This window comes from Sebastes fasciatus, chromosome 4, assembly GCF_043250625.1.
Source record: "Sebastes fasciatus isolate fSebFas1 chromosome 4, fSebFas1.pri, whole genome shotgun sequence".
NCBI lineage: Eukaryota > Metazoa > Chordata > Actinopteri > Perciformes > Sebastidae > Sebastes > Sebastes fasciatus.
This window is the reverse complement of record NC_133798.1, coordinates 5122150-5148646: the sequence shown is the minus strand read 5'-3', so window position 1 is coordinate 5148646 and position 26497 is coordinate 5122150. Positions and strand designations below refer to the sequence as shown.

The 26497-nt window shown below is 42.3% G+C and overlaps 1 protein-coding gene and 1 long non-coding RNA gene across 5 annotated transcripts in view; both read right to left on the bottom strand.

Annotated features, from left to right (window-relative positions):
* bcar1 (BCAR1 scaffold protein, Cas family member) overlaps window positions 1–26497 on the bottom strand; it is a 95460-nt gene that overhangs the window by 13884 nt on the left and 55079 nt on the right. For all 4 annotated transcript variants that reach the window (XM_074631583.1, XM_074631585.1, XM_074631581.1 and 1 more), the window contains exon 2: window positions 15469–16179. In XM_074631583.1, coding sequence (XP_074487684.1) covers window positions 15469–16179 — 711 coding nt within the window. The remainder of the gene's footprint in view (window positions 1–15468; window positions 16180–26497) is intronic.
* LOC141765534 (uncharacterized) overlaps window positions 24126–26497 on the bottom strand; it is a 4111-nt gene continuing 1739 nt past the window's right edge. The window contains exon 2 of the long non-coding RNA XR_012593527.1: window positions 24126–26497. This exon is cut by the window's right edge and continues 1596 nt beyond it. This is a non-coding gene — a long non-coding RNA (uncharacterized LOC141765534).

Sequence of the window (26497 nt, the reverse complement as noted above, 5' to 3'; positions counted from 1 at the left end):
CTAGGAGGCTTCTTCACCTTTGAATGAGAATTTAGTGCTTCTTCACACTGAATGAACAGAGACTTAAGGTCTTTCAGTCTAATTAAAACACGCTGCTCACACACAGGCAATAAAAACAGAGCAGGGGACCTGTCATAGTTGTCGTGGGAACCAGGCTGCCCTATTGTGTGCCTGTTTAAACTGTGTATTCTATGGTTTGAGTGTAAAGTCAACCAGCCAGCCTGGGAAACCACAGCAGCTGTGGTATACAACACACACACACACACACACACACACACACACACACACACACACACACACACACACACACACACACACACACAACAAAAGTAGCTGTCACAGCTAGTATCCTTTCATCATCGTCTCTTCTGTCATTTCCACAACATTTCCATGTCCTGGTTAAACCAAATATGAGCAGCAGAAAGCGAGTGTAACCAGGCCCTACACTTACCAATGGGATGATGTATCTTATTAGCTAGCATGCTAACCACACTATTCACTATTACCTATCTACAGTGAACCTTTAAATGAAATAATTTTTACACCGAGATTTCCGGCAGTAAATAAAGTACATAGCAGCAAAATAGGACTGACTGCAGACACAATTAAGTACATACAAAATGCTTCAATGCTAACTGCTCCTTAAAGGTCCCATATCATGCTCATTTTCAGGTTCATACTTGTATTTTGGGTTTCTACTAGAACATGTTTACATGCTTTAATGTTACAAATACACATAATTTTTCTCATACTGTCTGTCTGAATATACCTGTATTTACCCTCTGTTTGAAACACTCCGTTTTAGCGCATTTCAACGGAATGGCAATGGAATTACGCTGTTATGAAACAGCTTGGGTTCATGTTTACATCCTGTCAGCTGATGTCATTCACATACATTCCAACAGGAAATAAACTGGGACACATTTAGTATGTTTATGTTTAAAACTGTGAAATGGTCTAAATATTGTAGATTTGTGACATCACAAACGGACAGAAATCCTAACGGCTTGTTTCAAACGCACAGTTTCTGAATACGGGCTGTGTGTATTTCTCCATGGATAGAGTGTTTTGATACTTTTACAGTATTTATATATCACTTAAACCTGCTTTATAATATAAAAGACAGGAAAATCTCACTTTTTACAATATGGGACCTTTAAAACACAATAGCATGTTTTTACATTTCTATTTCAACACGTGATTCTTATGCATATGTATACATACAACATATAAATAAGAAGCTGATGGAAAGGGTTTTATATGTTGTTTTTTTACAGATCTAGTAAGCTGGAGCTCAGGAGGAAGAGCGCCACGAGGTTGGCGGTTCGATCCCTGGCTCCTTCTGTCCGCATGTCGAAGTGTCCTTGAGCGAGACACTGAACCTCAAGTTGCTTTACAGCAGCCCACTGCTCCTGGGTTAAATACAGAGGTCTAATTTAATGTATGTACCTATATATATATAGATGTAATAGAGTTGAAGTCTTTATGGTCAGCTACTGTCTGCTGAATGCGTCTATCTCTGAACCGGTGCAGAGGGATAAAACTGATTACAGTTTTATTTCAGTTGCTAACAACAAGCATCGGTCAATACTGAAGCCACTTTTTCACACGTCCTCATAGAGTCTACATTACCAATATGCAAATTAGCCAAACAGTCGGGGCGTTTTCACACCTGTAGTTGGTTTGCTCTGGTCCAAATCAGGGACCAAATTGTTACCATGCTGCATGTTGCCTCGAGTTTGGTTTGTGTTCACATGTCAGCATATACAAGAGGACCAACATTTTGGTGAGCAAAGAAACTGTTCTGTAATTGGTCAGAATTTCCATACGGGAAAACTCCCGGAAGTAAACAAAGAACAGCAGACTTCCAGAACGCAACAATGGAGGGACAACTACGCGGCTTGATCTTAGGCCCTGGTCATCTTTTTTTTTTTTTACCTCTTAGCAATTTTTCACTCAAAGTTTGAAAATGAGGCGCGGCTGCGACTGGAAAACAATGTATTGATGCACTGGAGTTGCCCCCTCCACCATCATATATGAGCAGCATAAACCATATCACAAAATGAATATAACAATAAAGTATTCTATAATATACGGTGTGTCTGCAGGTATAATTATTATCTAAATGTTTAATTGCAAATTATCATCACCAGTATCAGGCCGTAACATCCCGTATCGGTCTGTCTGTGTTTGTAAGTCAAATCATTGTTTAATTACACTCGGCTCCAGCCGTGATTAATGGAAGCTCTCTGGTAATATTTGCTCAGCTCCCAGCTGCCAGAGGTTCGCTGTGTGTGAGACACACAGAGACTAATGATAAAAGCATCCATTTGACAACCTGTCTGTACTAATCTGCCTCCTCACTCTCCCTCTGCCTTCAACACGTTCTCTCTCTTCTCTCTTCCACACAAAGGGATATTAGAACATTTGTTTATTATTTTCAAGAGGGATCAGTTCACCACCAGTTGTAATAATAAGACATTTCTAAAAAGCTGAGAAAGTTGATTTGGCTTTTCATCGGTTTCTGTCTAATTATCAGCCTGAGTCACACGTATGCAGTCATGTAGACACCCTTTCCCTCATTGTCAGAAAGCTTTCAACGGTATTGACGACACTTGGCTAAGTGCCAGATGTGTCCTGCTGACTGACACACCCACACACACACACACACACACACACACACACACCCACACACGTCATCCCCAGCCCTGTGTCAGATTGATAACCCATGTTATTGATCACCTGTCTGTGTGCACCCTAGAGGATGGACACACACTTACACACAAACGCTAAATGATCTGTTTGTGTGTGAGTGAGTGTGTGTGTGTGTGTGTGTGTGTGTGTGTGTGTGTAAGGCCTAGTAATAGGGATAGCCTGCTGAGCCCTTTAATCCCTTGAGAAGATCAGAGCTATGGATCAATGGTCACCACCAGAGAGACATCCTTCTCTGTGTGTGTCACTACTGGGATGGTCACCACTGTTAACTAATAATGACGTCATTTAAGAGCAGCATAAGGGCTTCGCGTCTGCACTGTGTTTGCATCGTGATGTTGGATCATTGTTTCTCTGCTTTAAAGCTTCAGTAGGCAGTATATTTTTGGCATCATTGGGCAAAAACTCCATATTAACATTTCAGCATATTGTAGTTCAAGTGTTCTGAGAGAAAACTAGACTTCTGCTCCTCCTCATGGCTCTGTTTTCAGGCTTTAGAACATCTAGCCCGTGACGGGAGACTTTGACCAATCACAGCTCATTTCAGAGAGAGAGAGCGTTCCTATTGGCTGTGACCGGTGCTTGGCGTTCCATCAAGAGGTCTCAACATGGCTGCCGGGTCACAAACTTTCTCATTTTACAGCTAAACCGTGCACTAGAAGATGATTCTGAAAACATTTGAGGAGAGAAATAGGCATTAACGTAACATGATATTGATTCATATTTGATCAGCGCTGCCTAGTTTGATCGTTTGGTCGGAGGTCGCGAGTGATTGACAGGCGGCTCTTATAGACGGCAGCTGGACAGCAGACCTCAGATCAGCTCTGATTGCTTGTTTTCCTTCGGTCTCTGAAATCTTGCAGATGCCGTTAGGAGCACCGGAGGACACAGAGGAACATGATTTTTTTCCAGGTTTTGTTTCATGTACTACTGTCACCATATAGCGACCGTTTTCTAAAAATAACTTTTTAATCGTATTTGCTCCAATCTCGCCTACTTCAGCTTTAACTGCCAACAGCCCTTAGTACACAACGAAATGCAATATCTCATCTCCATCATCAATAGACAGAGAAATGCACAAAACTTCAGTTTCATCACAAGATCAACTTTTCACACTTAATTCAAATCACTAGAAAGGAATAGGTCACAACCGGCGGATTCCCATCTCGCTTTTCTGATGAGTTCAGCCTTGGACACGTGGATTTGTGGGTATGACATATAGCAAAGCTGGAAGAGCAGTCTTACAGTGGAATTAATACAGTCTAAAACAGATTTAACGTAGGATTTAGACAACATTCGTGAGAGAAGGTAAAAAAAAAAAAAAAGTATTTAAAGGGCAGGTCCATTATTATTCATAATTTATTTTGAGGTTTTTATATCATTCTGTAGCTTCCCAGTCAATCCGAACATTTTGGTCAAATTTTGGTCTAATTAAGAATGTTTTAGCATCAAAATGCTATTTTCTCAAGCATAGATTGATTTCCTGCTCGTAGCTACTTTCCAGGGGCGCTCTTCCCTTTTCAACTTGAACATTACTCCATGCTGATCCTTGCCATCCTTTCACAGTTTTCTTAAAGTATGTTACCTCCTCTTTGTATCATTCAGTGTGTACCTTGAAGCACTGGAATTGACAGTCTTGACATTGATTCTTCTAGGCTCTGACAAGCTCAACACAGGCCGGCTCTCCCGGCGCTCGGCAGGAATGAATGACAGCCAGGACACAGCTGCATCGAGTCTCTGTACATCCTCGTTTCTTATGTGTCGTCACAGAACTGTGGCCCGAGGACAGCTGTATACTTTCAGATTTACTGACCTACATACCCACCAGAGAAAATTCTCTGTCGTGTTCTCAGAATAAATCAGTGGCCTCATAAAAGCTGCAGCTACTCTGACCTACCAACAATAAAATGCCTTCACACACACTTATTAATGAGGATTCAGTGACACACACACACACACACACACACACACACACACACACACACACACACACACGACAGAGGGCCATGTGTGGCATGAGCTGGGATGTTCACTCTTTTGTTCCATTTGTACGATTACGTCAAGCAGAAGTCATTGTTCTACAGATGACCTTTGCTCCGAGCAATGTCCCTCCCTCCTTCCCAGCAGCACCCTCCACCCTCTCTTCCTCTCCTTTCTCTTTCTTTCTCTTTCTCTTCTTTATGCCGATGAAAACAAGGACAGATGACAAGAAACCAGGGCGTGGGCTTTGGTCTACAAACAAAACGCAGGATGAGATCTCCTCCAGTGGTATCTGGTGGTAAATACAGCACATTCTCAAATGAAGCCCAATCCTCCAGCTTCAAAATGACCACCGTAACCACACAGAGAAAAATAGACTTTCTATACATGCAGCTGCAGCAAGCAGCAGAGAAAAACAAATCTTTACAGCACAGATGTGAAGTTGAAAGAGAAAATGGGGTAAAAATAGAGAGAGAGGCCTAATTACAGTAGGAGCATTGGGTGGTTTGTCTGAACTGGTAGACATGGCTGCTTCAGATCCTAATCCATACTGTGCTCTTACTCTGCTCTCTGCTGATTTGTTTCTGCCTGTTTAAGGCAAGAAACACTACAGGCAAAAACAGTTTTCATGCACTGGTCAATTTTGAGATTTTTGGGCTATTTTGCTTCCATAACATGTCTTCTAGTGGGAGGAAAAACAAATCCAAAATACCCATTTGGGTGTTTATTTTATTGTCTATTTGAGTCTGTGGATTTCTCCTGAATTCACCAAAAGTTAGCAACAGATAATGCCTCATTTGCATATTTAAACGTATCATTTCAGAAAACTGATTTTAATAAAAACTAGAATGGCACTCGGAGAGCGCAGACCTCCGCCAAGGTGGCCGAGTACGATTGCCCCCCCTCTCCGTTCAGCCTGTGCCATCATCCACGTGTATTTTTGTTTATGTTGAGATCAGCTGTACGTAGCGGAGCATCGTAAAATACTTCATTCAAACTGGACGGAAACAAAATCAAAACCGTCGTTGTTACTCTTTCCAACAATCACCAAGTGTGCTTTGGTCCAACTCAACTCTAATTTCAGAGTTCATGTGAAAAAACAAATTGCAGGTAAGTGAGTAAATATGTGTATAGGTGTGATTTGTTTATTGTTAAGAAAAAACACTGACAGTACTACTGTACTGTATATACGCCCGGCGGGGTTACTGCAATATAGTTAAACTCACTTTAAGTCCAGTTAAAGTGTAACACTGTTGGTCTTGATCACAAACCAGCCAGACAAAGACGTAAAAAAAACAGTGGAGAAAGAATGAATGAGAGAGAGTTGGAGCCACAAGCCTGTGAATACCATGCCAGCTATGTGGAGCATGTGGCAACACACACGCACACGCACGCATACACACACAGACAGAGGCACTAAGCGCCAGTGCAGGGGTCTTAACAGATTAGTGCATGTCTCCAAGAGAGAACCAACACACTCTACCCCCCACTGAACTGGATTCCAACACCACATGGCATGACTTGTGTGTGTGTGTTCTGTCCATGTGTGCGTGCTCAGACCGGCTGTTTGGCAATTCTGACAATACCCAGAGAGGTTATAGGACTGTGGTGATGAAAAAAGTATTGATTTATTAGGGTGTCATTATATTGAGTGTTGAGTTGACATTATGCTGCATTTGTGCGTCTGAGCACCTCGTCATATTATCGGAAAGGTCTCTGTGTTGGTCATTTCCACCAAGTTGTTGTGATGGTGGGAAAACTACTAAGCACTACTTCATAAATGTGACGCAGCAGATCACTTCACCATTCAGGGAGAAACTTTAGCAAAGAATGAAAAGGTAGGAAGTGGTTACAATGTCACATTCAACAACCTTCTTGCACCAGACTGTATTGTAATTTTGGTGGGTTTAACCATGGCTGCGTTTGAAAAGTCCAAAAATTACGTCTTTTCCTAACCACTTTTCCTTGACCTTGAGGGAAAACGTCATGAGGTCAAGGAAAGATGATAAGGAGAATTCAGAAGGATTTAGGAAAAGACGACCACGGTGTTCAGAGAATCTGACTGCACTAACACTAGGTTCCGTAATTATGATGTGACGGCGGCGGATGTTAGTGACGCAGGTCTGCAGTGGTGAAACTACAATGTTCTGAAGATGGACTACAAACGGCGCTGCTTCCCACCGTGCGTTGTTAAATAGGTCTTTCAGTGACAGACTGCTTCACCCGCGGTGTGTGAAAGAGAGATACCACAGCTCTTTCTGCTGCTGGAACACTCTATCAACATATTATAAAGGAGTATCTGACCTAACGTGGACAACCGGTGAAAAATATCACTTCATTACCAAGGTTGGAATTGAAATAAACAAAGGAATATATGATAAATATTGAGTTAATTGTTGGAGTTATGGAGAAGATGTAGGATCATATATTTCTTCCAACTTCTTTTGGGACATGTAATATTTATTTATGTTGATTATTTGTTAATTGATTGTTTACTGTTCATTTTATTAGTTATTCTTGTTTTGTTTTTTACTTAGGTATTTGTAACATGTTTGAAATAAATAAATAATTAAATATAAAGTGAAATAAAATGGTTGTCACTGTCCACGAATATTAAACATGAATCCCAACTAATGTATGAGCGTATGAAAATAATATGCAAGATAAACATATCGTTTGTTTTCATGAACGGCCGAACGGTGCGTCGTTTTAAATGCTGCGGCTGCAAGGAATTGTGGGATGTTATTCTCTCTTTTCCTTTGCTAAAGGACGGTCCAGTGTATCCTATGCTAAAGGAGATAATAAAGGAAGCATTGAAGCTCCTTTCCTCAGCATTTGGAGAATTCAAACAGCTCTTATCATGGCTGCTCCGGGTCATTTCACTCCGTTAGGAACCTTCCTAAGAGAAAAGGACTATTCGACCGCAACCCATCTCCCTCTTAAGAGTCATGAAATCCTCTCAGATTGGGCATGTTGGTTTAAATTCAATAGAATAGAAAAAAAATCGAATCTAAAAATCTGACAGAGACATACTTTAAGGTAGTACTGTGTAGGATTAACCAAAGCTGTTGGCGATATTACATATAAATGCATCCTTTAAACAGCACCATGTGTGACACCAGGTTGTGAAAGTAAACTATTCTTGGTGAGCACAAAGCACAATATTTTCTTTAATACTTAACACAGTACAGGCTACAGATATCCACATCATGATGACTGATGGGGTGTTGCCTTTTCTTCACACAGACTCTCAAACTAATAATCAAATGGACTCAGCAATGAGACTGGATGAGCGAAACAAATGTCTACAGATATGTGGGAGTGTGCCAGACAGCCGTGTTCACTTCATTAGTCTCCAGTTAATCTCTCAGCATGTGGTGCAGAATGTAGCCTCACAAACTGGCAGTTTACACGCACACACACACACACACACACACACACACACACACACACACACACACACACACACACACACAGTGTGTTAAGCTGGGAGACACGTGGCTGCTGACACACCCCTCCTAGCACATCAATGCCTTTGATGACGGCTGACACTACTGCTTGACCTTCTGACACACACATACCCACTCACACACACACACACACACACATACCCACTCACACACACACACACACACACACACACACACACACACACACACACACACACACACACACACACACACTGATACATTGGTGCCATGGACACATTTTGGGTGACAAACCAATCTTCCGTACCCGGCCCTGTCTTTCGCATCCCTTAAACATATATTAAAATATTAATAAAAATCTTAATTTTAAGGATAATTTATCAGCTTTTTCAGACCTTTTCCACTGACCAAGAGTCAGCAGATGGCTGTAGATCAAGGAGGCCATCCGTATCAGAGATAGGGGTTACCATCTCCCCCCAAATACAGCTATGACTTCCAAGGTCAACTCTAAAGGCAAGTTAAAGCTTCAGTAGGCAGTATATTTTTGGCATCATTGTGCAAAAAATTCCATAATAACCTTTCAGCATATTGTAATTCAAGTGTTCTGAGAGAAAACTAGACTTCTGCTCCTCCTCATGGCTCTGTTTTTAGGCTTTAGAGAATCTAGCCCGTGGCAGGAGACTTTGACCAATCACAGGTCATTTCATTGAGAGAGCGTTCCTATTGGCTGTGCTACGGTCATGTGACCGGAACTTGGCATTCCTTCACCAGATTTGCGATATTTACTGAAAATGATAAACAATACAGCCAACAGTAGCCTCAGTAAACTTTCAGGCGACCTTCTGGTGATCTCCCTCCAGCCAGCTGTCACCTTATTTAGGTGTTTGTAGTGAAATGAGGAGGTATCGTATCAGATAACTCCTTATTTCAACTTCACCAATCAGCCCTCATCCGTTGGAATAAGGAACAAATAGAAACAGGGCGTCTGACAACAGTTCAGCTACAAACGGCGTGCTGCGCAGCGCTTCGTCGCTCGCGGCCAGTTCGTTCATTCAAATAGAAAACAATGTAATCAAACTGATTTTGTCACTGACGCTTGCTCGCATCGCATTCTGTTTGGCGGGTGTTATATATAGGCTGCACACATCCCTATACATTAGACCTCTCTGCGTTACACATTACATTCCCTCTAGAGTTCAAACTGCGCCTGTATGCTGAACAGTCTTACTAAAGGGCGTGTAAAGCTGAGCTGGAGCCTTCCTCAGCAGCTGAGACTCTGCAGCTGGAGCTCCCGCTGCCTCTCTCTGCTCACTTCCTCCATCATTCACCCTCCATGTTGAAACCAACACTGCACTTTTCATCACTCTTCAATTACCGCTTCATCTGTGTCGATGTGTGGATGAGTGGGTGAATGAGAGAGAGTGAGTGGAGTCTTCCCTCAGCAGGTATTCCTTATCTTGTAATGACTAACTGGAAGGAGTGGAGTGTGTGTCTCTTTTAGTTGTGTGTATGTGTACGGAGGGGGAGGCAAGGGGAGGTAAGTGAGCATAAGAGCAACTCATTACAATGAAGGGCATTGGCAAGGTAAATACATAAAGCATGTGACACACACACACACACACACACACACTTTGCTCTTACACTGACAATAGAAGGTTCAGTACTACTACGCTTCCGCAATGATACCATGGGTCGGGACGGCGTTATGAGCTGTAACCGCCGTATGAGAGCGGTGCAGAGTGGCGGCCACGAGCTAACCAGCGGGGCGCGCTCACATGCAGTAACATGCACTAAAAGGCACGCATGGCCGACCCTGCTAAACGAAGCACAGAGAAGCTTGGATTATAACACATACAGAAGGACTTCATTCTCTCTCGTGGTGACACAGAGCAGACCTCTCAAATGTATCCACACATTATCACCAATACTGGATTTTTTAGGTTGATACCAAAATAGATATTTGAGGGTTAAAAGAAATACGATAATGACATAATGGGAAGCAGTCAGTGTTGCACGGTATACCGATACTAGAAACGTATCGCGATAACCGGCCGTTAAAAACGGTACGACATCCTCTTTTAGTAGTATGGATACTTTAAGAATGACAGTGTTTTAATACAAGTCGTGAGTTGCGTCGAGATGCGACCGCGGGGCCGTGTGTGTTTGCATGTGCGCAGCGCTCTACTTAAGAGGACGCCATTAGGATTGGGATCCCGCAGGAGCAGGAAGTTATAACTTTACTGCTGGTGGAGCAAAAGGTCAAAAATAAACTGTAGTGATAACCAGAAGGATGGAATCAACAAGTGAAGATTAAAGCATCAGTAGGCCAGATTGGAGCAAATATGATTAAAAAAAGTTATTTTTATAAAACGGTCTCTATATCGTGACAATAATACATGAAACAGATAACCTGAAAAAAATTATGTTCCTCTGTGTCCTCTGGTGCTCCTAACGGCATCTGCAAGATTTCACAGACCAGAGGAAAACAAGCAGTCAGAGCTGATCTGAGATCTGCTGTCCAGCTGCCGTCTATGAGAGCCGGCTGACAATCACTCTGAACTCCGACCAAACGGTCAAACTAGGCAGCGCTGATCAAATATGAATCAATATTATGTTACTGTAATGTCTATTTCTCTCCTCAAATGTTTTCAGAATCATCTTGTAGTGCACGGTTTAGCTGTAAAATGAGAAAATTTGTGACGCGGCCGCCATTGTAAAATCTGTTGAAGGAACGCCAAGTTGACCGGAGCACAGCCAATAGGAACGCTCTCTCTCTCTGAAATGACCTGTGATTGGTCAAAGTCTCCCGTCATGGGCTAGATGTTCTAAAGCCTGAAAACAGAGCCATGAGGAGGAGCAGAAGTCTAGTTATCTCTCAGAACACTTGAATTACAATATGCTGAAAGGTTATTATGGAATTCTTGCCCAGTGATGCCAAAAATATACTGCCTACTGCAGCTTTAAAGCTTTAAAAACACCTCACTCCTCACCTGGCCACTGTAGCTTTCTATAAATGTTACTCAAACAGGAGGAAATAGTGCATTTGTTGGGGACTATCACTTAATCCACATATAGTGCTGTAGTGAGTATTTGTGGTAGCAGGACAGTAGATATGGGATTGAGGCTCATTGATGTGTTTTTCAGGAGCTCTATGGCACAGAGGAGGAAGGTATATCAGGCTGGATACACAAACAATACTTGTTAGAAGATAAATTCACTGTTAGTCACTGTTGTTTTCATGAGATTTGATGACAATATGAAAAATACTAAATAAGGATAAAAAATAGGTAAAATAAGAAATTGGGTCTGGGGCACCTCTGTTCCAGTAATGAAAGGGAATCGTAAGGCTACAGACTACAGTGGTATTTTGGACAACAGTGTGCCTCCAACTTTGTATCAACAGCTTGTGTTTGTCCCTTTCCTGTTTCAACATGACAACGCTTCTGTGCACAAAACCAGCTCCATATAGAAATTGTTTTCCCAGTTTGCTGTGGAAGAACGTGACTGGCCTGCACAGAGCCCCAACCTCAAACCCATCCAGCATCATTGGGATGAACTGGACTGTGAGCCAGACCTGATCACCCAACGGCAGTGTTGGACCTCACTAATGCTCTTGTGTCTGAATGAGAGCAAATATTAACTATAACATATGGAATGTTCGAGTAGCGGCACACATTTGGCCATGTGGTGTACATAAAAAATGCAGCCTTTAATTCGACACTGAAATAAATAGAGACTCACTGTTAATACTGTAGTGAGTAACACTGCATAGGTAAACACATGCTAACCTCCGGGACACCACTCCCTCTTTTCCTGCTTCTCTCCCTCCCTGGTGAATTCATGGCGACATGTACACCCAGGATATGACTTCACTGTTTACATGTCCCTTCGGAGTTGATTAGAGTTCGACCACTATGGAACTATAGAATGGCACTCGGAGAGCGCAGACCTCCGCCAAGTTGCGTGACTTTAAAAACAGATCACAGCTCACAGCTGGCGGTACCGTGAGGTGGTCAGCTTGTTATTAACACGGTGTGTTTCCGTGTAACGATGCCTCTCTCATTCAGCAGCCTTGTTATATAACGTTACACTACGTTGTCTCTCATCCCGTCATCTGCCGCTTTTTTCTTTCTCGCCGCGGATGGCCAGCAGTTCCCGCACACACATCCACACACGTATTTCTCTGCTCTCAGAAGGAGGCGGGATCATGCGTCATCAACGCGTCATCAGCTACACTGCTCATGTGTTATACACTGAGGTCTTAAAGATCCCATATCGTGCTAATTTTCAGGCTCATAGTTGTATTTTGTGTTTCTACTAGAACATGTTTACATGCTGTAATGTTAAAAAACACATTATTTTCCTCATACTGTCTGCCTGTATATACCTGTATTTACCCTCTGTCTGAAACGCTCCGTTTTAATGCATTTCAATGGAATTCCAACCGAATTGCGTTGCTAGGCAACAGTTTGGGTCCATGTTTACTTCCTGTCAGCTGATGTTATTAACATACACTGCAACCGGAAATGAACTGGGACACATTTAGAATGTTTACGTTTAAAACCGTGTAATGGTCTAAATATTGTATATTTGTGACATCACAAATGGACAGAAATCCTAACGGCTTGTTTCAAATGCACAATTTCTAAATACGTGTATTACTCCGTATATTGAGCGGTTTGATAGTTTAACAGTATTCATATAGCACTTAAACCTGCTTTATAATATAAAACACATGAAAATCGCACTTTTTACAATATGGGGCATTTAATGCTCAGGCTGATCGGAATCCTTAAAAAAAATCCTGAATCAGGATCATGATCCGGATCGCCACCGTCGAATGGATTGTTCATTGTGCCACACCCCACCCCTCTAAAAAATTTCATTCAAATCCTTTGCTAACTTTTGGAGTAATCCTGCAAACGGACAACCAACAAACAAACAAACCAACCAACAAACCAACGCCAGTGAAAACATAACCTCCTTCCTAGGCCTTCAGCCTTGGCGGCACACACATGTGACCCCACACACATTCAGAGATTTTAAGGCCCCCAGATCTTGACTGACCCTAGAACCGCCCCTAGTATTGAGATCAGTAGCGAGAGAGGTGCTATTGTTAGTGGTGCTATTGTTTGATAAAGATCGGTCTACACAGACAACATATGGACACAGTAACCACAGTGCCACAGCCACAGTGAACTGTTAGATGAAGAGCTGCAGACAACAAGCTCTGCCCTCCAACACATCATCAAAGTAAACAACATCTTCACCATGCTGTTTGTGCCGTGCACATTATCACCGCATGGCTCAGCGTGCATGTTCTATAGCTCTGTGGGAAAATAAGACGACCAGCATCTCTTCTTCTCTTCTTATGTATACAGTAGCTGTTCTAAAAAAAGCCCTTTTCAACATTGTCTGAGAGACCACATCTCCACCTTTAGTGTCTCCTGATGCTGTTGGAGAGACACAATAACCTTCCAGCTGAATTGAAGCATTTCACTGGTTGTCACATTTCAGTTGCTGCATATGAATTTATTATGAAGCAGTTTAGAGACAGACAGGAACACAGATGAGTTCATATGTTAAGGAACAGGGGAGCAGCTGGACCAAACATCTCCATCATCAACACACACACACGCACACACACACACTCTGGCTCACAGTGGTACTTACACATATGGCTCACTGCACCACAGCAAGCCTGCAGGGGCTTCCCCAGAGTACACACTCTCACACACACGCACACGCACACGCACACGCAGCCTGTCACCTGCTGGCACAGTAAAGTGCTTACTCACCCAACCACAAGATCAGAGCTGAATTATTAACAATCTTATTATTTCACTGGTCCTCCTCCACACACACACACACACACACACACGCGCACGCACGCACGCACGCACACACACACACACACACACACACACACACACACACACACACACACACACACACACACACACACACACACACAGTCTACTGTTTATTCTGTCAGCGTTTTTTCCTCCTTTTGTCATCCATGCTGTCGTTTCCTTCTCTACCTCTTCCGTCTCTCAGCTCTCTTAGTATTCCGCTCTGTCTTTTTCCTTCTCATCCCGTGGAACAGTGAGACACTGGAGAGTGACGACTTTGGAAGATTCATTAAGGTAAACGCCACTATGAGATTCTAGCACGAGGACATTTCATTTTGTAGTTTTTCCATGGTTTGTTAGGAATTGTTTAATTGCCCTTTTTCTTCTTCTTTTTTTCTCACTACCACTGATAATAAAATAATAATCCCACCAGATGTCTCCCTCCTTATGTTTTTGAAGTTTCAGTCATACCAACTGCATAGATGAATAAATGAATATCCTGCAAAATGCTTCAAGATGGGCAACACAAGCAAATATGAAAAAACAAGAGCACCGATTTAACGTCTTGTCACTCTGTACTTGTCAGATATTAGAGATTAAGCAGCACAATTATCTGGTGATGAAACTGATTGATTTTACCAGGAGGTTCACAGGAGACTAAGCAGGGCAGTGTTTCCATTACCATTACCCCCCCCCCCTCTCCCCTCCCCAATGGGACCCCACTGAAAGAATTAAACTAAATATTGGATTTACCTAATTTATGTGCACTTGTTTCATTTCAGCTCAGTGTGAGAGTCTTTACAGCGTTTTGCTGTCATTTATTGGCGCACTAGTTTCTCTCCTCTCTCCTCTCCTCTCCTCTGATCTGTGTGTGTTTCACCGAGGGCGAGGCTTTGCACCGTGTGTGTGCAGAACGCAGACAGAGAGACGGCATTCAAAACACCCGGCAGTCGGCTAAGTCGTTGCTCTCGCTACCCACGTTAGCGTGGTGTTCTGTCGGGAAATGCAGTGACTTAAACAAAGTAAGAGTAGAAGAGCTCTGAGAAAGGAAACTGAAACAGAAAATCTTGTTTAACCCTCTGGACTCACTCACCACTGTGATCCCACTTCCTCTCACACACCTAGAACCAAATATTTAACTAAAAAAAGTCAATTTCAGGTTGCACTTACATCAGGTGAAGGACCACACCTTTACAAAAACAGATGATACTGACTGGCAGACATCCAATAGCCTTATCACACAGCACAAAGAACAACCTTGGGTTTTTGGTTTGACAAAAAATAGACACACATACACCCGAAAACAGTGACAATAGCAGGAAGTCTGTGTATACGTGTGTGTGTGCATGATACAAAAACATCCACAGCTCAGGCCAGGAACAATTATACTGAATGTTCTACTCTCATCTGTTGCTTTAAGAGTTATACTCTCCTTCATTCCTTTTCATATATCCATCCAATAATGTTTCTCTACAGAATCAATCCTTCTCTCTTACCTTGCCCAGTGGCTTGTTGCTGCTCTCCCAGTTCCTTTTATCCAGCGAGGGGGGCACCTGGTACACATCCTGCCCAGCTCCCGTCCCCCCGGCCGGGGCCGCTCCCTGGCCTGGCCCTGAGCCCATAGAGGGGGGCACCTGGTAGATGTCCTGCCCAGCCAGCTGGTACTGTCTCTGGGCTAGAGCCGGGCCCTTGCTGGGGGGTCCTGGAGGGAGTCCGCTTGGGCCGGAGGGGATCTGGTACAGACTTTGTGGACTTGGTTTGGGGCCGTGGGAGGGGGGCATCATGTAGATAGAGTCGGGGTTGGTCTGTGCAGGGCTGGGAGTGGAGTAGGCCGGATGCATAGGCGTGTACTGAGTCGAGGGCTTGATGGGATACCCTGAGGAGGAAGTAGCGACGGCAGCAGATGACGGAGCACGTGATGGTTTGGCGTAGGCGCTCAGAGGGGGGAGGGGTCGCTGCACCTGGGAGGAGGAAGTGGCCGGCTCTGGCGTGGAAGGCGTGCCCTGTTGCTTGCTGTCGTACATGCCGACCAGGATCTTGAGACGGTTGCCGGGGACGATGCCTTGGCGACCGTGGAGGGAGCAGAGCCACCAGCCATCCAGACCCTGCGTGTCACGCTCCAACACCGTCATGATGTCGCCTTTACGGAAGGACAGCTCGTCCGGAGACTCCGCCACATTGTCGTACAACGCCTTGGCCAACACGTTCTGTAGAAGACAGACAGAAATAATATGAGAAACATACTCCCATGTCCCGTGTACTGTTAAATGTAGTCTTAAAAAAGCAAGGCAACAGGAAAACATCTCGTTCCTCAAGGCCGGTTTGTAAGATATCTGTGGCTCTGTGGGTTGTTACTGTGTGGAACAAGAAGAACTGCAACACAGTGCAGGAAGACAAAATAGCTTATTGCATGGCTTACAGCTGTCTATTCTAGTCTGTTCTCCCAGCTTGTTGTAGGGACATGTGACCTGTCTCCTTATATTTTGTGTTTAGCATTAGTTGGTCCCTGTACTGGTAGATCATGTCAACACAGGGCGCTAATACGTGGTCAGACATTTTTTTCGACAGTGTCCGAATTGTGATTAAAATTTGTGGAATACATTTGAGTTTAAACTTATTGTTTCCCACAATGCACTGTGGATTGAGCTGCCACTTGTTGCAATAGTGACGGTATAGTGGGCTGGAGGAACATAAACGATGTTTGATTAGTGTTGCACATCATTCACATCATTTATTTGAGTGGGTTACAACTAATTAGGGACCTCAATAGATACCCCTGTAGGGAAATACAAATTAGGGAATAATGATTCATTCTGGACGCAACCTGAGTTTTTGAGAATAAAGACAGAATTCTGACGATATTCTGCGTTTAAACTCAGAAGTCAAATACATGTTTCACTAATCCTCTTCCACAGAATTGGAACCCTGTGGCTGTAATAAATGTCCTTGTGTTGAACCATGCAGAGTGTGTCTGTCTTTACATGTGAGAAAAAAACAAAAAATCCCAGCCCTGCAGCTGTGCACGTAATTATGACAGCCGCCATATTCTAATTCATTTTCATAAACGGCATGCTGTTACATGTGTTAGCATGCGGCCGAAGAGAGGGCAAAGTACAAGGACACTGAGCTGACATTACTGTTTGATAAAGCCCGCGGTCGACAAACCAACATAAAACCATAAATAGGATTAATAGCTCCAATAAATAGATTTCATATTCACATAACGCCATCTGATCTGTAGTTTTCCAACATTTAGTGGACAGAATTAGGATCATATTGCATACGTTGTCATCAGTCATTGCCCACACAGCAACAGCAAACACACATAGGTAGCAGTACACACAACACCAGGATCAGGGAGGTTCAAATTCCACAAGATTGGGAATGGTAAAAATTTAATAATGAAGCAGAAAATACAGAAAAAAAAATCACCATACAAACACACACACACACACACACACACACACACACAAACACAAACCCAGCGTGCAAACAGAAACACCTCCCCTCAGTCTCTCTGGAACTCTTTGAAACTAAACCAATATTTGTCGTCCACGTCTGAAGCCAGCCTGCTCTCCTCCCTCTCTGTGTCTGAGTTCCACCCCAACTATCACAGACTATTACAGCCTGTACTGGCCCAATGCCAGCTACACACACACACACACACACCAACACACACACACACCAACAAAGCACTGGCAATCTAAATGAGGCCATTTAATTGGCTTCGAGATTTATCGTTGGACTTTTCTTTCACTGCACTGAAGGCCTGTTCATGGCTTCAGAGTGGATTGGGGACGAGACAGACAGAGAGAGACACTCGACCCTAATATACTCACTTCATCAAATCCATTCACTAGTTGTGCTAACTCGCACAGAGAGTTCCCTTATAGAGGAAACAAATACATGCCGGACCTCTACAATTATGTGATATTCAGTTAGTTTTGTGATCAAAAGGGAGATTTCTTTTCTAGGTATAGCCGCGTTTCCTCAGTCTCACTTTTCATCTTATAGGCCATACTTTACTTAAAGTCCCCCTCCAGTCAAAGCGTATTCTCTCTTGTTCCATCACTTGCATGTTTGAGCTTCACTGTGCAGAGTGATGGGCGGCAAGGTGGTGCAGTGGTTAGCACAGCAAGAGGGCTGCATGTTCAAACCCGACTTGTGGAGTTTGCATCTTCTCCCCGTGTTAGTGTGTCTAAGGGTACTTGGGTTCATTGTTGACTGAAATCCCCAAAAGACGCTGGAGATGGATAGGTCACACACTCCATAAGCCTACAACAAACAACACCAGGCAAGCTTTATCCTGGAACCCGCAAGGAAAAAGGAAAAGGCCAAAGAACACCTGGCGCTGAGACCTCGAGGCAGACACCAAAAGAACGGGCTACACCTGGAACCAGCTGGAGAGAAAGGCCCAGGATAGAGACGGAGATGGAGAAGCCTTGTTGACAGCCTATTCCCCCAAGAGGAGTAAACGGCCTAAGTAAGTAAGTAAGCAGATAGCTCCGTAATGCTGCAATACTTTCTACTTTATTATCATTCTTTGACGGTCCTGATTCACTATTACAACGTTAGGTAACTGTCAGGACTGATAACTATTAGATCATCATTAGTAAGTACTGTACATCCGCTGGGTTACTCTGACATGGAAGCCAGTGATACACACTGTTGCACTCATTCAGATATAGAGTAAGTGCCTTATCTCTTTCTCTGTGTTATTCTCCCTCTGGGTTTCTCTGGTATCAGTAAGCATGCACTGTATGTGCACACACAGCAGAGCCACCGCCAACCACCTCGGCTTCTTGTGTGAGTGCTGAGTGGATGATGAATGAACACACTTCTCTGCTCTTTCTCTCACCAGGTCTCTATAGAGACATGAACACAGCTACTGAGGACAGACTGGGGTCAGTCTCACACTCTCTCACACACACACACACACACACACACACACACACACACACACACACACACACACACACACATAGGAGGATTACATTACATCAACATATGAGGCCAGTATTAGAATTTCATTCTCTATAAAATGCAGACATGGACATGTTGAAGTTTACACACCCGGCACTCACACACACACAGAACACAGGATTCCCCTGTTTTAGTCCATTCATAGCGTCCAGAGAAACAGGAAGTGCAATGACGATGATTCACACACCGTCCCGATTGGACGATGAGTCAGTGACTCGACCTTGAGGTCTCAGAATCACCCTGAATAGGTTCTCATGCTCTCTCTATTTCTGTCTCTTTGTGAATCCCAGTTGAGTTTGTCCAGTCAAAGATACAGCCCAAGTTTTAGAGGGAAGTTAATGTCTCCTCAAATTTAGCTGCCATAAAAAGGGATCAGTTTATTATTAATAATAATGATAATAATAATAATAATAAAAATAAAAAACAATATTAATGAGACTGAATCATGTTAATTCCATTTTAATAAGTTTAAATAGAGTCGTATAGTACGAGGGAGTGTTAGGGCCACATGGAGAAAAAAAATTCGGAGATTTCGAGAATAAAGTCATAATATTACAAGAATAAAGTCATAATATTACAAGAATAAAGTCATATTACAAGAATAAAGTCATATTACAAGAATAAAGTCATATTACAAGAATAAAATCATAGGTTTACGAGACAAAAAGTCGTAACATTATGAGAATAAAGTCATAATATTATAAAGTAGTAATTTTAGGGAAATAGAGCAGCGTGTGTGAAAATGAGGAACGTGGAGCATCTTGTGAAGTTATACTTTAGTTTAGGTTTCACAAATAACAAAACACTTTAACTTTTTTTAAAAGATTTAAACTCTTGCTAATTGAAAATAGCATTCTTTTAAATTGCTATTTTGATGCAAAAAGGATTAAAGTACTGAACATCAATAGTTTTTTGGTACCAAAACACATCTGTAGCACCGAGTATTGAAAACTGTCAACAATGTTTTGTAGAAAGTGTCATTTTGGTATTGATACTGAAACTCAGGTATCATGTTGGCGCTAATATTGAACCGTTTTAACAAAACCAGGCCGAGATATTCCTTCAACCTTCAGTTTCTCTACAGCACTGTGCATGTGTGTCAACATCAAATGAATATGTTGTCGCAACAAACAGAGGAGACGACGGTGGGAATCATGGCAGCTTCTAGTAAAGCAGAGGGAGTAAAGGGAGAAAGGGAGGGAGAGAGAGAGAGAGAGAGAGAGAGAGAGAGAGAGAGAGAGAGAGATGTGACATTTCCATTTGCTTCCTTCCCAAGTGCTCAGCTGTACTCCTGTACATGCCTACACTTGCTTGACATTTCTATGGTTACTGACTAAATTCCACACCTGAATGACTAAACGACATCAGCAACTAAGGTTTGACTAATTCATTGGTGAACAGACACATGGTCTTCTGCCTAATGTCTCTGGTATCTCATTTATACTTGATGGACCAACAGCGTAGAAAGTAAAAAGTACCTGTTCTCAAGGTTTTTAGATGTAGTGCCAAACATTTTGGCTTGCTCTTAACATTTAAAGGTACTGTATTCTGGCACTAAACATCAATTAAGCACTTTGAGCACTAAATCCACAGTTTCATCCTTTAAACAGCCCAATCAGCTCCGTGAAGACATGGCTGGAAGCCTCGCAAACATCCTTGTCTGCTAATCAGCGTGAGAAAGCCATCAAGTAGACACTTGTACATCCACTCTACAGGGGCAGTCTGGGAGTGAGGAAAATGAGAACACAGTGGGAGATAATCACATTAGCCCAGACCTCTCGGGATGAGTCCCAGCAGAATCGGGCCTCAACAATGTGATGTTACCACAACGACCGTTGCCGGGGAAACCGGCTGCCGCAGAGCGACGCCAAAACTTCAATGGCGTTGTGTCGTCAGGGACATGACAGAGGATGAAAGAGAGCAGAGGACTGACAAAAGAAAGGGTAAAGAGGAGGAGAGTTTAAAGGGCTGAACACTTCTCCGATGATGACTACACTTAAGAGTAGAAATAACTTCCAAAGCAGTATATCATAGTAACACTGGTGCATTCTGGGGATTGTAATTTTACCTTTTTTCACACAGCGCTAATTCTTTGGGCAGGGCATGGGTTAATATGAATTCCATATTAAGATATTTTTTGCTTTGTTTGGTCATTGTGTGGTTGTCTTCCTACCTTCCTCTTCAGCCCATGCGGAATTTGATGCATATACAATATACTGTATATGTTTATAAAAACTTTTAAAGGGGACATATTGTGCTCATTTTCAGTTTCATGTTTGTATTTTGTGTTTCTACTAGAACATGTTTACATGCTTTAATGTTCAAAAAACACATTATTTTTCTCATACTGTCTGCCTGAATATACCTGTATTCACCCTCTGTCTGAAATGCTCCGTTTTAGTGCATTTCAACGGAATTGCGTTGCTAGGCAACAGCTTGGGTCCATGTTTACTTCCTGTCAGCTGATGTCATTCACATACACTGCAACAGGAAATAAACTCGGACACATTTAGAATGTTTACGTTTAAAACTGTGAAATGATCTAAATATTGTAGATTTGTGTCATCACAAATTGACGGAAATCCTAACGGCTTGTTTCAAACGCACAGTTTCTGAATACGTGCTGTGTGTATTTCTCCATGGATTGAGTGTTTTGATAGTTTAACAGTATTTATATATCACTTAAACCTGCTTCATAATATAAAAGACATGAAAATCTCACTTTTTACAATATGGGACCTTTAACTTTAACAGAAAGCACAAACTTTGATCAATTCCAACCCTGTCTCCTACAAAATGAACTTCTGGATTCCAGTCACAGTTTTACACATGTGGTTAATGTTGTAAATTGAAACAAAACAAAACAAGCCTTGGAACAATGGCCGTTTGTTTTTCGGGGTAATGGACTGTTGGACAAAAGTGTTTTTTTCTGTCCTATGGGACATTTTTTGGACTATTGGTGTTTTGGAATAACAACGGGCCGTCCCCTTCTCAACACCCAATAATGTATGACAAACACTACGACCTCAACAACCAAATAAAGGACTATATGGCTGGAAAACGCCCAGCAGCTGGGATACGATGAAGATTGTAATTGATGGTAAGATGGTAAGCAACATGGAGGACTAAGTGAAGAGGACCTGCCCCCTATGTAGATATAAACGGCTCATTCTAAGCTAACGAAAACACAACGATTCTTAGTTTCAGGTGATTATACACTAATGAAAACATTTTTGCCAATAGATCCCCCAAAATGCTACACACAGGGTCCTTTAATGAATATGACAAATAATCAGCAGAATAATAAACTTTGAAAATGAACCGTTGCAGTCTTATCGGTCTGGTCTGCTTTGGATGGTTGGCAGTTATTTAACTGTATGTGGTATGCATGTGAATGGGAAAAAACACTGGTATGATCTACACTGTTTCTGAAAACTGTAATAAACCCTGTCAGTGAAGTGACCTTCTGTTTCAACATCTTTAGACTGATTATCAGTTATGGAAGTGGCAGCATTTACAATGTCAAGACGACCAGTTAATGTGATAAAGCATTTAATCATCAAGAATAAAAATAAATAAAGTTTTGTGACACTTTTACCAACGTCAAGGCCAAGGGCTTTCGAAGGAGGTTGTGTTTTCACCAGCGTTGGTTTGTTGGTTTGTTTGTTTGTCTGTTAGCAGGATTACTTAAAAAGTTCGCAATGGATTTGAAATATTTTGGAGGGGTGGTGTGTAGCACAATGAACAATCCATTAGATTTTGGTGGCGATCTGGATCATGATCCGGATTCAGGAATATTTTTAAGAATTCCGATCAGCCTGAGCATTAAGACCACAGGGTATAACACATGCGCAGTGTAACTGATGACGCGTGACCACACCTTCTTCCTACTTCTTCGAGCAGAGGGATACGTGTGTGGATGTGTGTGCGGGAGCTGCTGGCCGTCCGCGGTGAGAAAGAAAAAAATGCTAGATGACAGGATGAGAGACAACGTAGTGTAACGTTATACAGACATAACAAGGCTGCTGAATGAGAGAGGCGGAGGTCTGCGCTCTTCGAGTGCCATTCTAGTTTTCTTTTAGAATACCAGCAACTCCAACTGCTAAAAAGAAAGGAAGAGAGAAAGGGAGAAACAGAGAGATGTCCACTGAAGAGAAAGTAATGTGAACAGCTGGTGGAGCGAGCTCAGTATAGACAGGTCACTCATCTGTGTGAGCGTGTGTGTGTGTGTGTGTGTGTGTGGCTTAATGTCCTTTGTCTCTTGCCTCCTATTTGACCCCTGGGGACAAATACTAGCCTGCCACAAGAGGTTTCATATGTTTGAATGTGTGTGTGTGTGTGTGTGTGTGTGTGTGTGTGCCTATTCACCACAACGCCACCACAAAAAGAAACTTCACTCCCGTGTGTCTCTCCATTCAATTAATTTCTGCTCTTCCTCTTTCTTCTTCTTCTCTTGTTGTTCGTCTCCCAGCTCTCCTGCAGGAAGTCAAACAGCTCAGTTCTCCCTGCAGCCTGGAGTCAATCTGGGTGAGTCGGTGCTATCTGAGGTGAGCTGGAGCTAGGCGGAGAAAAACACGGCTGGCTGAGGTGAAGAAGTGCGAGACCACGTTATTCTCGTATGAAAACACTTCACATCCACACCAGCCTTTCCAGGTGAAACTCTGTCCGCAGCTAAACTCCTGAACTAAAGAAAAACAGCCAAGTCTCTTCTTCTGCGTCGTCTTTTCACGCGGCAAACAATAAAACTGCACCACAGCCAACATCCTGGTGAAGAGTGGGACAGACAGACACAAATCATTATGTTCTGATGGTACAGATTAATGCCAACAGCTGTTCAACATTGTTGATCACAGAGAAAGTTAGAGACGACAGGAAGTTGTCTGAACTTCACAGCCACACACTGGACTGTGACTGGACGGGCCACAGACACAGCCTCTTACTCTGCTGAGCCTGTTACACCTCCGTGAAATCCTGTCACTTGACTTGTTCTACATGAGTTATATAATTTTATGTTCTACCAGACGGTAAACATATTAATATACTGCATTGCACTGTCAAGATCGGCTCCTCTTATCTAGACAGTCAAGCAATGAATCCCTAAGAACATGCAGCAAAACTGAAACACGCAGTATACAAGAGATCCCTCTGCTGGGACACAGCCCAGCAAACCTGTGTCTGTGTGTGTGTGTGTGTGTGTGTGTGTGTGTGTGTGTGTGTGTGTGTGTGTGTGTGTGTGTGTGTGTGTGTGTGTGTGTATGTATGTGTGTGTGTGTGTGTGTGTGTGTGTGTGTGTGTGTGTGTGTGTGTGTATGTGTGTGTGTATGTGTGTGTGTGTGTGTGTGTGCAAAGATGGTGGTAAAACATTCGGCGCGTCCTCGGGACAAGACTCCACATGAGAGAAGAGGACTAGAGAGGGTGTCTGTGTGTGTTTCGGTTTTGTTTCTTCCCAAAGCAAATGCTGTTCATTTAGTTTGTCTCAGGTATTGTTGTTTTTACTGCATTTTACTACATTTGCATGTCTGGCCTAATGTGTAAGTGAAAAAAAATTCATATGAAAGAAAAGTCTAAATTCTCTGATTCCAGCTTCTTAAATGTGAATATTTTCAGGTTTCTTTACTCCTCTATGGCAGTAAACTGAATATCTTTGAGTTGTGGACAAAACAAGACGTCATCTTGGGCTTTGGGAAACACTGATCGACATTTTTCACCATTTTCTGTGTTGCATATCAAAGCCCTTTAGCATACAGTTTACCACTTAATGTAGCTTGAGGGTTGTTAAAATAAACGTTTCTACTCTGTCTGACAGTAACATATCATATATATAGATATATCTATATATCTATAGATATCTATAGATATATATTGTGTAGCAGCTTGTTGCAGCTCTTCATTTGAAGCTGATTGTTGTTTACAGAGTGTTTTTGTGGCTTCACCATTTTATTTAAAGGAAATAATATAAATATGAATAATATCTTTGGATCTCTACTACGGTGTAATAACTGATCCATCGGGAGGTCAATTGTGTTTTTGCTGAATTTTCCGTTTGTTGACTATTCTTTAATTTGACTAATGATTTCCAAAAGTTCTGAGGTTATTCTCTAAATTATTAATTTCTGAAATCCAACAATAATGACAGAGATTAGATGCTTTCCCTCAGTATTGGTTCTCAAATGTTTTTAGACAACTCAAAGGACTTTCAATATGGCCCTTATTCTCTTCTGTAACATGTTTCATCACAGGGTATCAGTACCTGGTAATACATTTAGGATTATTTTAAACCTAGGGGTTGGGAATCTTCCTCAAAAATATATTTTTTGTTTCATTTGTTGAAATTCTCTTTACAGTCCTTCAGCAATCAATAAATCAAATACTCTGACTGTAAAAAAGTCTGCTATCTTTGCTGACTGTAATAAGCCCGTCTAATCATTTTGTTCGGCCAGAAGTGCGTGTCACCAGAGTCTTCCACAAGCTGCTAGCTTGACAGCTGTGAGTGCTAACAATAGCCATGTTCATTGTTTACGTTCATAATGATCATTTTGGGAGAGTGTCTTTGGTGGGAGGCCTGAACGGACGGACTGTCAGTGTTGATGACTTGGTGACTTTCTCTCTAGATTTAGGGACTTTTGGAGCTATAGTGCTGCAAGCTACTGTTATTGGAAAAGAGTTGGCAACACGGGGCTGGGTTTTTAGGTTAGATCATTTTTTAAATTTAGCGTACTCTTGCTAGTTCCTTAAGATTACCAACCCTAGCTTTAAAGAACAACAGAAATAAAAACAGCCCCATTAGTGATACTGGGAGTGATTAGTGAGCACTGTTGAAGCTGAAGTAGGCGAGATTGGAGCAAATATGATTTCACAGACCGTAGGAAAACAAGCAGTAAGAGCTGATCTGAGGTCCGCTATCAATTCTGCTGTCTATGAGAGCCGGCTGTCAATCCCTCACGAACTCTTATCAAACGGTCAAACTAGGCAGCGCTGATCAAATATGAATCAATATTCTGTTACGTTAATGCCTATTTCTCTCCTCAAATGTTTTCAGAAACATCTTGTAGTGCACAGTTTAGCTGTAAAATGTGAAACCTGGTGAAGGAACGCCAGGTTCCGGTCACATGACTGGAGCACAGCCAATAGGAACGCTATCTCAATGAAATTACCTGTCATTGGTCAAAGTCTAGATTTTCTAAAGCCTGAAAACAGACCCATGAGGATGTGCAGAAGTCTAGTTATCTCTCAGAACACTTGAATTACAATATGATGAAAGGTTATTATGGAAGTTTTTGCCCAATGATGCCAAAAATATACTGTACTGCCTACTGCCACTTTAATGAGAGTTGAGATCCACAAAGATTCGTACTGGACTAACTGTGCTCTGTTTTGATTTGGTTGATTTGGTTGAGTGAACATGAGTTGGGGCATTTCAAAAAAACATTTTTTTGGTTGATACAGAGTTTTTTTTTTAGTATTCCGGGACCTGCAGATACTCTACTGTAACTTGACCCTGTGTCTTTGTGGAACAAGATGTGTGTATCATTGCATAGCTGA